General features: G+C 52.2%; 3 protein-coding genes across 3 annotated transcripts; 2 read left to right on the forward strand and 1 right to left on the reverse strand.

Annotated features, from left to right (window-relative positions):
- Positions 1-618: 618 nt before the first annotated feature.
- Positions 619-3,558, reverse strand: LTHEOB_4159 (uncharacterized protein; the record flags this gene model as incomplete). Its single annotated transcript, XM_035513162.1, has 8 exons — positions 619-979; positions 1,031-1,267; positions 1,330-1,456; positions 1,962-2,055; positions 2,111-2,976; positions 3,034-3,180; positions 3,234-3,302; positions 3,369-3,558. The coding sequence occupies 8 exons, from the start codon at positions 3,556-3,558 to the stop codon at positions 619-621; spliced, it is 2,091 nt and encodes a 696-aa protein (XP_035374863.1).
- A 269-nt stretch (positions 3,559-3,827) lies between these two features.
- LTHEOB_4160 (uncharacterized protein) lies at positions 3,828-7,286 on the forward strand (the record flags this gene model as incomplete). The annotated part of the gene is made up of 9 exons (XM_035513164.1): positions 3,828-3,830; positions 3,890-3,975; positions 4,031-4,267; positions 4,324-4,622; positions 4,686-4,833; positions 5,378-5,907; positions 5,968-6,239; positions 6,290-6,417; positions 6,494-7,286. 9 exons carry the CDS (start codon positions 3,828-3,830, stop codon positions 7,284-7,286), a joined length of 2,496 nt encoding a protein of 831 aa, XP_035374864.1.
- Positions 7,287-12,113: 4,827 nt separating this feature from the next.
- LTHEOB_4161 (uncharacterized protein) lies at positions 12,114-13,988 on the forward strand (the record flags this gene model as incomplete). Its single annotated transcript, XM_035513165.1, has 7 exons — positions 12,114-12,207; positions 12,388-12,414; positions 12,468-12,882; positions 13,267-13,347; positions 13,407-13,468; positions 13,536-13,695; positions 13,838-13,988. 7 exons carry the CDS (start codon positions 12,114-12,116, stop codon positions 13,986-13,988), a joined length of 990 nt encoding a protein of 329 aa, XP_035374865.1.
- Positions 13,989-14,066: the final 78 nt, after the last annotated feature.

Consider the following 14,066-nt stretch of genomic DNA (forward strand, 5'->3'; position numbering starts at 1 on the left):
ACCCAATTTCAGCTATTGACGTCCGGCCGAATCCAACGTAACAATTCCGATGTACTTCAACAGGACATATTTGGTCAGAATTCCAGCACTCACTGCACTCTGGCACGACATGGTGTTGGAAGTCGCCAGAGCTTATGCTTGAGTAGTGAATTGAGAGCCCGAGTGACGGTCCTGGCGCGGAATCCTCCGCGATTCCACCCCGAGAGCACGTGATTGTCCGCTACAGGAAATTACCAGAACAAGGAACAGCCTCTTTGGGCAACAGTTCAAATCTGATATCTTACGTACGAGTGCAGAACCTCTTCCGGAAGAGGTAGGATGCGTAAAAATACGAGAATGTGCCACTGCGTTTACCACTTTCAACCCGTATTACTGTGTGGCTGGCCTGTTCAATGACGCTCTATTGGTCGTCGAATGGACATCCTGGCTGAACACAGCATCTTTGACACCGTGCGATGAAACTTTCAGGGCTCGTGTTCGTCGCATATATGTAAAAAAGATGGCAGCATCTATTCACCACAAATTGAAACGAGTGAAACCGAATAAGGACAAGTGTATATCTACTCTATTCTAAGGAGCATCAAGAGAAATCATGTCTCAACAACGACACAAACGACGCTACTGGCGATCCGGAAGCTGGTTAAAGGGGTTGTTCGGGTCGGCCCGTTCTTCCTCCACTGTTGGAACCTTCTTGATGACTTTAGCGGGGCTGCCAATCGCGATCGAGTAAGGGGGAATGTCCTTCGTCACGACGGATCCTGCGCCAATGGTGCAACCCCTTCCAATGGTGACGCCAGGCAGAATGATGACTTGACCGCCAATCCAACAGTCGTCCTCGATTTTGATGGGATGCCCAAACTCGACAAACTTGATTCGGGACAGCGCGCTGGTTTCGTGGCCGGCCGTGTAGATGTGCACGTTCGGGCCGAATTGGACTCGGTCTCCAATGATAACAAGACTGGTATCCAAGATGGTGAAACTGTGGCTAGGGGTTAGCAACGCACATGTGCATGCACGGGTGTTTGCGTACCCGAAGTTTGCGAAGCAGTTCTTTCCTATGCTGACGTTGCATCCGTAGTCTGGGGTAAACGGCGGCTCGATAAATGTTCCGGATCCAACTTTGCCGAGCATTTCGCTGAGTAGTGCATGTTGCGTCTCGGTGTGCTTGTCGTACGGTGCTGCGTTGGGGTCGAGGTTGTTGTATTTGTACGACAAACAACGGGCTCTGTGTCGGCCCTCCCCCAACTTCTGGTTCAGCGGATCGTATCTAGTGGGCGCAGTGAGCTTGACAGAATTTCCATTGGATGTTTCACGAGGTGTTTGACTCACAGCATGCCCGAAATCATCTTCTCATATTCCTCGCACCATGGAGTTCCGGTGAGCCCACGGGCAATCTCGATGATTTCACTGTCTTTCTGTGTCTTTGCCATGGTGTGAAGTGGATGGTTGCGAATCTCTGGTTTGGAAAGGAAAGGCGTGGGGTTCAACGGGGCGAGGGTTTATAAGTACCCCGCTGCCCCGCCGGGCGGTGAGGCAGCACGGACAAAACCCCGTCATCAGGGACCGCCACATCGGGCAACTAGCTCAACTCGTGCTACTGCATCACCCGATACATGGCTCATCCTCAAGGCTGAGAGTGCTCCTCTGATTTTGAAGAACTCCTTCTATCTCAACATCCACTGCGTGTTCAATAGAATTCCTCTCTAGATTTGGTATGAACCATTTGAATTATGACTATAAAAATAGAAAACGTTGATAGCAATTCGCTCAAGCAAGAAATTTGCTGTATGAAAATTCCCCCTCTGCCTAGAGTTTACTTGTCGAGATAAGCTTTCGAAGCTTTCTTAGCTCAATGTTGCATTGATGCGCAGCAATTGTCCCTTGTTCCAGGGCGCCATCTATCGCGGCCCGCCACCCATGAGCCCAGTCCGCCGAGGCAAAGAATACATTTCCGTGCCTACTCTGTAGCTCATCTTGGTATTTCGTCATGTATCCAGGTCGCCACCAGGCTGGACCGCCCTTTGAGTACGGGTCGGTATTCCAGTTATGGAAGAGCTATCGTGCTGTCAGTTTGCAGCCAGTGAAATCATGGAGCGATTGGTAGACGAACCAGTCTTTCCACATCCATGTCGTGAAGCTTTTTCAGAGCGTCAACAGCCTTCTCAGGGCCGCGCTCAGGCACAAAGGTATCTCTCTCATCCTTGCCGAAAGCTACCACATGGACATTGCCGTTTGGAAGATTTCCGTCGCCGTATCCGTACATGAGGGCATTTGGGTAGCGCATGCCATTCCAGCGCGCCAGCTCTGAGTTCTTCACGTCGGCGTGTATCTTGGTCATATGATTGACGTGACCCAGCTGAATGGCTTCTCTACGCTTGGCAGAGAGCAAGGGGGTGAATTTTACGTCGCCAAGGACGTTTAGAGGCACGGTGCAAATGACGCGACCTGCTTTGTAAGTCTTTCCATCCTTGGCGTGGACTCTTACCATTCCTTGAGGGCTTTTCTTCGGCATCTCCTCGATTGCATCAACAGGGGAAGAAAAGGCGTAATGTAAGCCTGTATCCACTGCCTCATCGAGCATCCGTTTCGCCAACTCCGACTGTCCTTCACGCAGCTTGTAGCGAAGCCAGATATCATTGAAGTTATCCGAGCTGTACGCCAGGAGCGCATGTGAGCGGATCATGTCCCACAGGGACGAAGTCTCCATATGGCCACCGGATATGTGCAGGAGGAGAGACTCGAGCAGACCGGCTTCCTCGGCGCTGAGCTGATGCCTGATCTGGTCGAAGCGGTCACGGCAGGACAGCCGGTCCCACCGCTCAACCGTGGCCCGATCGACGACGACGTTGCCCAGTTGTGCATGTGGCAGAGGGCAGACGTTCCGACATTGTGCGCCATCGACGTTGACGAAAATATCCCACGCCCGAGCTGTCATTCGCCCAGCCTCGTCATGTGGAAGCTTTCGCGGGATAGCGCCTGTACACAGAGCTTTAGAGTCACATGGCAATCAGGAGGAGGATCATCTCCACGTACCTGGAACGTTGATCGTGTAATATCCCTTCGCCTTGTCGGGATCGCCGGTCAGGATCAGATCTCGGTCCATGCCGTACCTGGTCATTTCCCTGAATAGATACTGCATGTGGTGCGTCACCCAGGTTCCTCCCATTTCATACTTGAAACCTATGCTGAATCAGTCCGCTACGTTCGATGTGGATAGTCGAAATGGATCTTACCATCCTTGGACACCGTGTATGTCCGACCGCCAATTCGATCTCTCGCCTCGAGAAGCAGGACGGAGTGTCCTATCGAGTATCATGTGTTAGCTATGCTGGCATACCTGGCAATGCTCGGTAAGCGCGGATGCAAACCAGTCGTTGTGAGATCTCGAGCCGCCACAAGCCCTGCGTACCCCGCGCCAATGACAATCACGTCATACTTGATTGACTGCAAGGTCTGTGGCGATTGAAGCGGCTGAATCACCCCTACGCATTCCAATCCGCCCTTCGACACGCCGGCATCGGCCGTCCAAACGTATCCGTCCGATGTTTTGGGTACCATTCCGCGAACAGTGTAGCTACAGTAGTGTCTTGGCCGAACGCCAATCCTGCAGGCTCAAGGGTACACTGCTTACTGCCGTCCAAGGCTATGAGAAAGTCGAGCAGAGTCTGTAGGTAGTTGGGCGCCAAGGCGGGGTTGAACTGTTCGAGGCGGCCAATGCGCTTGGCGCTGGTTCGATTACCCGATGAGGAAACAACCGCAATCCGGCCTATCCCCTTGCGGCATCAGTCCCAATCGGCGTGTGGAACTGCGCCCAGCCCTCGCCCCACATGGTATCCCACGTATTGTCATGTAGAAGAGACATCATTGAATACTAAAAGCTCCCGTCCAGGAAACAAATGTGTGCAACGTAAAAATGCCGGACTTCAAGGGACTGGATCTTTCCGGTAAAACGGCCATTGTCACCGGCGCGTCTCGGTAAGATTAAGCTTTCCACGCGAATGCCTTTGATGGCGCATTGACCCGGTAGCAGTGGCATTGGAGCCGGCATCGCCGTGCTGCTCGGGAAGCGTGGTGCAAACGTCGTCATCAACTACGTTTCCCCGACCAGCCGAGAAAGAGCCGAGAAGGTGGCAGAAGAAGTCAAGGCCAATGGCACCATAGCTATTCTGTGCCAAGCAGACGTCAGCGATCTATCCGACATCCCGAAGCTGGTCAGGAGCGCCCTCGAAATCAGCCAGACCGGGAAGATCGAAATCCTGATTCACAAGTAGGTAACAGTTCACACTGGCTATGGATGCTTTGTGCCCTGACTATCTCGGGCAGTGCGGCCCAGGGAAACGAAGCAAATCTAGTCGACACTACAGAAGACTTCTACAACAGGCACTTCGACACCAACGTCAAAGGCCCCATTTTCCTCACCAAGGCCGTCGAGCCGCACTTGCCCAAGGGCGGGCGCATCGTATTCATCTCGTCGGCCGGCGCGCGGCTTGGGGTAGCGGGTCAGACTGTGTACGCGGCAACGAAAGCCGCAAACGAGGCTCTAGTGAGGGTGTGGGCCAAGGAGCTCGGACAGTCGCATGGCATCACCGTCAACGCCGTCAACCCGGGCCCTGTGGCAACAGGTATGTCCGGTTACACTTCTCCCCAAAACGCTTGCAGCTGCTGATTAATTTCCCCGGCGTAAGACCAATGGTTTCAGAGCGATGAGCAGTTCTTGAAGGACATGCAGCCTTTGATAGACTCCACCCCAGCTGCCGCAAGGGTCGGAGAGGTGGATGACGTCGCGCCTCTGGTGGCATTCCTGTGTTCCGATGACGCGCGATGGACTACTGGGTCGGTCTTGTCTGCCAATGGTGGTCTGTATAACTAAGGATATCGCGTCGAAGTAGCTATTGGATACGATGAGTGTATTTTATCGAGTGGTCGGGTGACCTCGGTGAATTCGTTTCGGGGAAAGCATACGCAACATCCCCGTAGCACGCAAAACGGGGAAATGGGGGGGTGCGGCAGCTTTGCCATTTCTCCGATGCCCTTCAGCCTCTCTACAGTTTACACACAAGCCACTATTCACAATTCGCCGTCTTGCCGTCGTGTCTTCCTACAAGTGGAAATCGCAAGTCTGATCCAAGGACGACCACTCATCAAAGAGCTGGGCGCCTCAATCCCTCTTACCTAAGTAGGTATGTCCCAACTCCTCAACACGCCGAGTTGTGCTGATGCAGTCCAAGCTCATGTCGCAGAAAACATCCCGCGAGTTCAAGTTCGTCGACGGTCGGACCTGGAAAAAGCGCAGACGTGCACCACCGGAACAATTTCGCGGAGCTCCTGCCTTCTCATGTAATAGACGTGATGCAACCGCACCAACCCTTCCAGTCAGTCAAAAGGCCGTCGTCTTCAATGCAAGTACTACACGAGACAATGATGAGGACCAATACAGAAAACAGTTCGAACTGCTATGCGCAATTCCAACGCCAGGTTCTTCTTGTTCCAATGGAAGCCTGGCTCAGATGGCCGAAGCAGCGGAGAGCCCTCTAGTTGATCCGCAGCTATCCGCAACACAAGAACTGGACGATTTAGCATCATGGCCTACCGAGGCTGAACTAACCGCCTTCGACGAGTCAGCACTCTGCAATGGAGACATCCCTAACGACTCAAGTCATCAAGCGCACGAAGATCGTCCCGAAGATAGGGATTCACCAGGACTTTTGTGGCCAGAGCAGCGTATCCAGCTGTCAGACCTTGAGCCTGCCGATCCAGAGCACGGAGAGAGAAGAGGTGAGAATCAGGCAGATGGAGACTCCGAGGTCCCAGATGACAATACGGATCGGAACGAAGCATCGGATGTTCTCTCCTCGCTACTAGGAGATCGTGGCATTCCGGACAGCCTCATGCTCATGCTAAATCAGTGTAAGAACAGGCTCTTACTGTACCATTGATTCAGGAAAGGCTGATTTGATTGAAACCCAGATAACAATGAATTCTGCGTCCTCCCGTTGACTTCTGACTTCGAGGCGAACCCTTTCCGCTGCCACGAGAAGCTGTCCAACGGTTCATCACAATTACTTATACACTCCATCCTCGCTCTATCGTACCGTCACATCAATAGGATCACAGGAAACTGCTCCATGGAAGCAAGGCAGCACAAAGAGGAAGCGCTGAAGCTACTGGAACAAGAACTGCACCTATCAAACACAAAAGGAAGTCTGCTTGACGCAGTCCTCATCCTCATCACGCTAGACGTAAGCATCACCTCCCGTCTCGCCACAACACAGCTCTGACAATCCGCAAGTGCGCAACATCCGCCCACGGCCCCTGGGTCTCCCACCTCAGCCGCGCGTACAGCGTTCTCGAATCCGCCGGCGGGTTGGCCGCCATGCGCGTACCCCGGGCGCGGGCCCAGATCGAAATGCTCGTCTGGTAAGCCGCGCAATCCGCAACAGCCTTACCACAACCGCAGCAGCTATGACTGACTGACCTGTCTGTGCGCATGCAGGTGGGACGTCACGCTTGCGCTGACGAGCCGCAAGGGCTACGTCATGCCCGAGTCGTATCTATGCCGGCTGTTCGGCGACGACAACGCGGACGACGCAACAACCATCAGCTTCTACAACGTCTCGGGCTGCCCCCGCGAGCTGTTCCAGCACATGGTATGCCTGGCCAAGTACGCGCGGGAGCTGGAGCTGGCGTCGACGATGACGTGCGTGTCGTTCCGGAACGACCCCGTGCTGGATGTGGAGAAGAGCATCAGGGAGTGGGCGGCGGAGGAGTACGGGGATATTTGCGGCTTGGCCGGGCTGCATGGGGGTGGAGCGGGCGGTGATGATCTCGCTGAGCAGGGCGGTGGCGGCAGAGAGACGGTTGAGGAGAAGGTGAATGCGAAGCAGGACCTGCATCACTGTGCTGAGGCGTGGCGGTACGCTTTGCTGCTTTACGTTGAGAGGGTGTTTAAGTGGGATAGGAAGGGGCCGCCGTCGCCGAGAGGAGCGTTTCTTGCGAGGAAGACTCTCAACCATGTGTGGTGCTGCCGGCGTTCGACGATGGTGCAGAAGCAGCTGTTGTTGCCTGTCTTTCTCGCTGGATGCGAGACGAAGGATCCGGCTCTCAGGGCATTGGCGAGTGAATACTGCGCGTGGTGGAGTGAGAAGACGAGGTATGACATGTTCACTACGACGTCTATCTTACTTGACGAGGTTTGGGCCAGCACGTCCACAACGTCTTGGTGGGGCTCGGTTATTGATGAGAAAAGCGGCGGAAATTCTCTATCGTATCAGTACCTGTTTGGATAGATCAACATAGTCGAGCGACAATACTCCCAAGCATGATGATGGAAATAATAAAAGACAAAGAGCTGATACAGAGGTAATTGGCATATTGAATGCTGTGATGTGCATGCTTGGCTTGGGGATAACCCAGATATACACTAGTTTTTGCTACCAGGGAGTACGTTTAGGGGAGCCATTCAGCATTCAGTTCAGAAATGTGATCTGGGAGTCTCATGCATTAATTAATGCCACTTTTGGCATCGTCGTGGCCGTGAATATCCGGCCCATACTGCGAAGCTGGGTTGGAGATCGCCAAGAGTGACTATCTTTCCCCTGACCACTGGATAAAATGGAATTTGAACTGGCAAAGTTCCCCACGTCGATCACATCGTGTAGAGCGGCCCGTCCCCGCAGCGCCAAGTATTTCGCTACTTACGGGGCCGCCCCGCGCGATCTGGAAGATCCCACCCACCCGAATGGTCGGGGAAAATTCCTTGCCGAGATACTAAACACAGATCAAGGAATGCTCGAGTGCAGGATCCATGTCAGAACACATAATGGTCCGGTGGAAAGGTATAATGCCTGGGATTCTGTAATTCGGAGAGGACAACGTGATTGGCGTTTTGGTTTGGGCACAGAGTGAGAGGGCGCCGCGGTCGATGCCAGCTGGGATGTCACAGAGGTCAGGATGACATCGCTCGATACGAAGCTTGACGCTGAGTATCATCAGCCTCGATCGAACGAATCACGGCTGGAATACGTGTAAGGATCCCTAGCGATACATGTATTGCATTCCTACATGTCAAGCTGTTCGATAGCTTCTTTAACGAGGCGGAAGGCTCGGAAGCAAAACCTGCTTTCCCTGTCCATGGTTCCTTTCATTGTAGCCCTCTGTCCGAACATCTTCACCTGCTGGTCATAGTAGTCCGGACTTTGGTGCCAGGCCTCTTGTCTCTTTTCCCAGAAGTTCATCAATCCAAGTAGGGTGTTTTGCGATGTGTCATCGGGGCTACCAACTATTTCTGATCGTAAAGTGTTCCGCACAAATATTCGGTATTCGACGCCCGTCATAGCTTGCTGTGATAAATCTTGAGAATGGAACATAGCTGGCGGTGAGGACTCGCTCCGCGTGAGTTCATCGAAGTGGCACACATTCCTCCTTAGACTATCGACGATAGTCACGAATAAAGAAGAGAGTGAATTGATGTTTTGTTGCGCTGTTAAGATGTCCTTCGGACAAACAAGGCAATTCATGATTTTACCGGCATCAGCCAACGCTAGATGTAGCTCATCCAAGGAGTGGGAGACATCATCAATCTTCAGTGCCTGAAGACGAGAAATTGCCACGTAGCCCACGTGCATACAGGCACATGGAAGTGTCGGGTGTGATTCTGTAGGAGGAATTTGATCCGGCGCCCCAAGTTCCTCTAGCGGGAATAGTTCATGCATTAGTGGAAGATTCGTCATCTTGATGATTGAGACACACCTGTAGAGAAGAGAGAATCATCCAAAAAGGAGAAATCATCCGGCACCAGGAGCGATTCGTTGTCGACACCCATGCTACTGGTGGTCATGTCCTCTGCCTGGTGAAATGTCTCCGAAAAAGAGCGACATGAGCTGGGGGCCTCTGAGTCCGGTTTTCTCTTCTTCCTTGGTCTGCCGAATGGCTTCATAAGCGAGTACGCGCACGGGACGTTGTCATTGCTGCATCTCTGGCAGGGCTCTCCACCCGGGCATTTCACTTTTCGTTCACCTTGATGAAATGTGAGTTTGTCTCTGCAGTTTGCCGAACCACGAGTACTTACGACATTGATCACAAGCGCTTCGTAGCTTTGGCGTTTGGAAAACGATCATGGCTGAGAACTTGGATGTGGCTGCGTCTACGATATGACTGAGGAAACCACAAGATATCCCACCATTGGTTTGCTGAATCAGGATCTTCACGGCAGTCCAGTATGGATCCAGTCACTTCCGTAGACAGTGAGGGTGTTCAGACGGTCAGTGAGATAGTCGGAGGTGTGTCGGTGGATTTCTACACTCTTTAGATAGCTCGTAATGACACGTAGGCAAAGTTAAGCTATACCTGCCGAAAACTCTCCGAGGCTTGTGAGCTTGGTCAACCACGCTAATCTACTTTCAGACCATTTCCAAACCTTATAAAATGAATGACACTACTATGGCCTGAATTCAGATACTACCCATTGATAAAAATATCTTTCACTTTGTTCCCATCTCTCCATGCTACCGACGCGGGATCCCAACGCGTCCCCACCAATTCTCACTCTACCGGTCGAACTTTTAACGCACGTTGGCGAGCTTCTTAACATCACGAGCCTATGCTCTGTAAGGCTCACTTGTAAAGCAGTGGAGAGGAAATTCTGGGATTCATTCAGATGCCACTTCGCTACAGTTTCCCTCCGCTTGAGTCGTCGACACGTTGATCGCCTCCGAGACATGAGCCAGTGCAACAGAATCTCGCCTGCGATCAAGGAGCTCGAGATCTACGTACCTCGATAAAGCCCTGCAGACTTCGCATTCGAACAGCGGTCGCTCCGGTCATGCATTGATTCAATCGGCGCAAACAACCCATGGGGCTCACTGCATCAGTTATTTCGTCCACGCATATCTGACGAGGAGCTGGACGCCTTGGAAGAGGATGCTCGAGTGGCATTGGCGCGTTTGTTTTCAGTGAGGAGGGAGCAGGTTGAACAGTACTTTTTACAGAACTCGGACGAGTACAAATCAAGGCTCAAGCTTGCATTGCGTGGATTATCGAACCTGGCGAGCATTAAGCTTCATGACGGAATGCGAGGTCCGAAATTGACGCATGATTCGATTGAGAGCAGTGAGGCTAATCTCCGTTTTGGCTGGGCAATACAGCTTTTCATGGGTGCGATTGGGGACCTGCACATAGACATGTACATTACTTACGGTGGCGATGGGCCTAGCGTGTCTCCGTTGCCGCCGTGTTAATGGGAGATTGGACAGGCTACTGCGTGCATAAAGCTTCTCCAACTTCGCTGTAGGAGGTATGAGAGTGGAGGCTGCACCGTTTGCTGGAGACCTTCAGGCGGCTTGCCAGCATTCTGCCCCACAGAGCTCCAGTTTCAAGTAGGTCCAGAACAAAGGTAGATAGTAGGATCTCATCCCTGCCTGACCACTCGATGTATGAGCTATGCAGTAGATGAGAATGTGGAGCGCATGCATGCACGGGTCGCCGCCAGCTGTAACGTTCCACAGAGTGCCCGTCTCTTGACGTGCAAACATTTGCAGCTCAGGCTGCGAGATGACTCCACATGGCTACTTTGTTTCAGAAATAGGCCTGCTTGGGATTCTTCGTCAGTCTGATGTCACAAGCAGTGTGATTATCTGCAGGGTGATGTGCCGATCATTTGCTCCCCACGCTGGACAAATGTGAAAGCGGCGAAGATGATGGATACGAAGCTGTATTCCCTTGGTGCTCTTAAACACCACCTTAGGTCATACTGGCTTCCCATACAGAGCTATGCGCCGAATTACAGGCCCACATGTAGGAATGTCTGTGATGCTGAGCCCATTATACTAGCGAGGAATGCATATGCTATTAATGAGTTACTAATCAGAAAAGACTGCACAATAAGTTGGGAGTGCATTTTCTCCCTCATGGCTTGCTTGGCTCGTACATATTTGTTAGCTGCATCTTTACGCATCATAAGCTGAGCACAATATTTCGTGATACACAGCAGAACCTTGTAGGATCTTCAATTCTGTGTGACGTACAGGATGTATGGCACCAATGCCGACACCGACATGATGTTGCATCAACAATCCTGCAATCCATGCTGCGGGCCGAAGGTCCACTTGTAACTGCAGTAATTTGGAGGAGCTGAGCTGTTGTTAATCGAGATCGTCGTTGACTGAAGATTCTATGGGACGATGCGCTGTAGTACAATGCCCTGCTGTAAGGGAGTCCTAGTGCGAAAATCTTTACAAGGTAGTCTGTGGAGATGTGACAGGTCGGAACGCAGCTACCCGTGAGAAAGAAACTTCGCTCTGCACCAACACTTCGTGTACACACCCGTTTTCAAAAGAAAGCCGAGCAGAGAGCTAAAACCTCGCTCTGGCTATGATCGTCGCAAAGACATAGTGCTGCGGAGCGGGCTGCGGCAGTACCCTTCTACAAAACAGGCTTTGCACAGGAATAGTGATCCACTTTGACAGCTTTCTGCTACTTGCAGGGGAAACTGGACGGGTTGTTGCGCCATGCTACCCAATCCTAGCGCAATTCAACTGGGCCTTTTCGTGAAACATCCACCGCGTCGTTGAACGGTATCGGGACGTACTGTTTCGCAGGTGCTCTCGAAAGGCTTACGCAGTACATGCTAGTGTGCTATCGACATCTCTTTTCGAGCGCATTGAAATAATTTATTCAATTAGTCTGTAGAGATCTCGGCGACGCTTATCTTCGAAAATGCGGTTCAGCCTTCCCTTTTTCTCTCATCTACTATTTGCATTTATTTGATTGATACGGCTAACCAGACAGCCGGCCCTACCAGGCCCTTACACTACCCCACTTGAAGTGGCAATGCATTCCCTTCTTGAGCCTAGTTTCGATATAGATTGAAAAATCATCTACCCGGATGGAATCAGTGACGTGTGCATCCATAATGCTTAGATTGCAGTAAGGTCGATCGCACAGACACTTGTGAGTAACCACAAACTTACACAAACGCATCGGGGTGTATCCGATGCCGTGTATGAGCAGATTCTAGTAACGTAGCTTGGCCTATATCTGACTTCATCCAAAGTACTTAAGCCGGTCTCAATTCTCAGAAAGCCATATTCCAACAGCCCTTCGGCACTGAGAATTCGATGTTTGTCGTCAAGGTCCTTCACACGCCCGTTACTACCCACACTGTCAAGATCGAGGTCGACCCTTCCTGGGTCAGCGACTTCAACAAGAATGGTATGAAGCTGTGCTGCGCTTTCTTCGTCAGAAAGGGCGGGCGGGAGTACTGCAATGTTGTTGCTGGTGCATTTGGCAAGCCTCTCCTCCCCATATAAGTAGCTTGAGCTAAGGGTGATGAACCGCAAGCGGTTCGGCAGCACATGTCGATCACATGGGTCGATAAGTACGCTATCGCAGCGACCAAATCCAACTACAAGGCCAGAGGTCAGTCACCTCCACAAATTGCTTTCCATTTTGGCTCTAATGAGTGGATTCAGACAAGGTCGCTGGAGGAACGACTGAAGTGGAGATCAGCAAAGGGCAGAGCATCACCGTGGCACCGGACGGAACTGCCGCCTCCGTGAGGCCAGACAACAACGTCGCGAAGGATGCTTTCCGGTTCATACACACAGAGTCACCAGCAGCCGCCGTGGTCTACATGACCGTGGCCGACTCGCAGGTCCCTATCTACATCACGAATACACACCCAGATCATCCTGGGAAGCAGGACCTGAGCCCAATAGAGAAGATCAAGATCTGGTTCGACGACCAGATGGAAGCCAAAGACTACTTTGATGACATCTCCAACTTGACCCATCTTGTCTACATGTGGCGCAGGGAGGTGTATACTGTTCAGTACACTCCTGAAGGCAAGTGGGCATTCAAAAAGGCAGAGAAGACAGAGAAGGAAAAGTAAGGATCACGCATCTTCCCGGAACATTCGTCTGTCTTGTAGTGGCTTCCAGTCCTTACCTGAAGTTCAAGTGTACCTAGAAATGGAACATGTTTCAACTTTCGCTTCTGCAGCTTGAAGACAGCGAATATGTGATGTGTGAAAATAACTGGATTTTTGGTTCGCACCTGTGGAACATGAGAGCCTGCGGGAAACCTGCGTGTGCAACGATTCTCTGCCTAAAAGTTCATCCCACTCCAATCCTCATTATGCGTCGTCATGCTTTAACAAACAAGCCAAGTCTACGGCTGTGCGAACCTTGCAACTGACGTTTCCAGCACTGTGATTACCACCTACTGACTGACAGTGGAAATCGATCCACACTGGGTTGCGCACTTTCGAAGGACGAAATTCAACATTTGCACTTCATTTGGTTTCAAGAGCAACTACATCGGCATGGACCAGTGTCATAGCCACTGCAGCAGGTAATGACACTAGAAATCGTGCTCGAGATTGATGCGCTGATTCATACTCGGCATCGCAGACCCATCACATGGAAAAACGAGTTCACATACGCCGCATGCAAAAACTCGCCTCAACTAAACTGTCCGTCACCGCCGGCAAAAAACGCGCCACAGCACCTCCCAGCCTCACCGCCAACTGCACGCACCAGGTCCCGTCTTTGAGAGCACGAAGCCGGTCCCGTTCCACCCCAACGAGCGTCTCGTAATCCAGCACGACTGGACAGTCAGCAGCACCGGGCGGGACGAGCAGCGGGCGCCCGCGAACGGCATCCTACACGGCGGCGACGTCGCTCAATCTTCAAGACGGTCGTAACAACCGCGGCGCCGACGTGCCCCCCCGCCGTCTACGTCCAGCAGCAAACGGGCGGCACTACCACCCCGGCGCCGTGCGGCCAGCACACGCTCGCGCGCCATGACCTTGCCGGTCATGGTGTTGTTCTTCATGGCGCAGGGAGCAGCGCACCGTGTTCGGCAAGGATCGCGTCAACACCCGCGTCATCGAGATTCCGTACGCGGAAAAGCCGAGTGTGACGGTGTTTTACAACAAGGAGGGGTGGTGGGAGGTGAAAGAGGGGCCGAGGGGTGTGGATACGAAGCTGTAGGTTTGATGAAAGGCACTCATGTCTGGCGGCAGGAAGTCGTGGGAGAAATCATTCACTCTGAAATGTTAATGCCAACGG

The sequence above is a fragment of the Lasiodiplodia theobromae genome (assembly GCF_012971845.1).
Source record: "Lasiodiplodia theobromae strain AM2As chromosome Unknown scaffold_11, whole genome shotgun sequence".
Classification (NCBI taxonomy): Eukaryota; Fungi; Ascomycota; class Dothideomycetes; order Botryosphaeriales; family Botryosphaeriaceae; genus Lasiodiplodia; species Lasiodiplodia theobromae.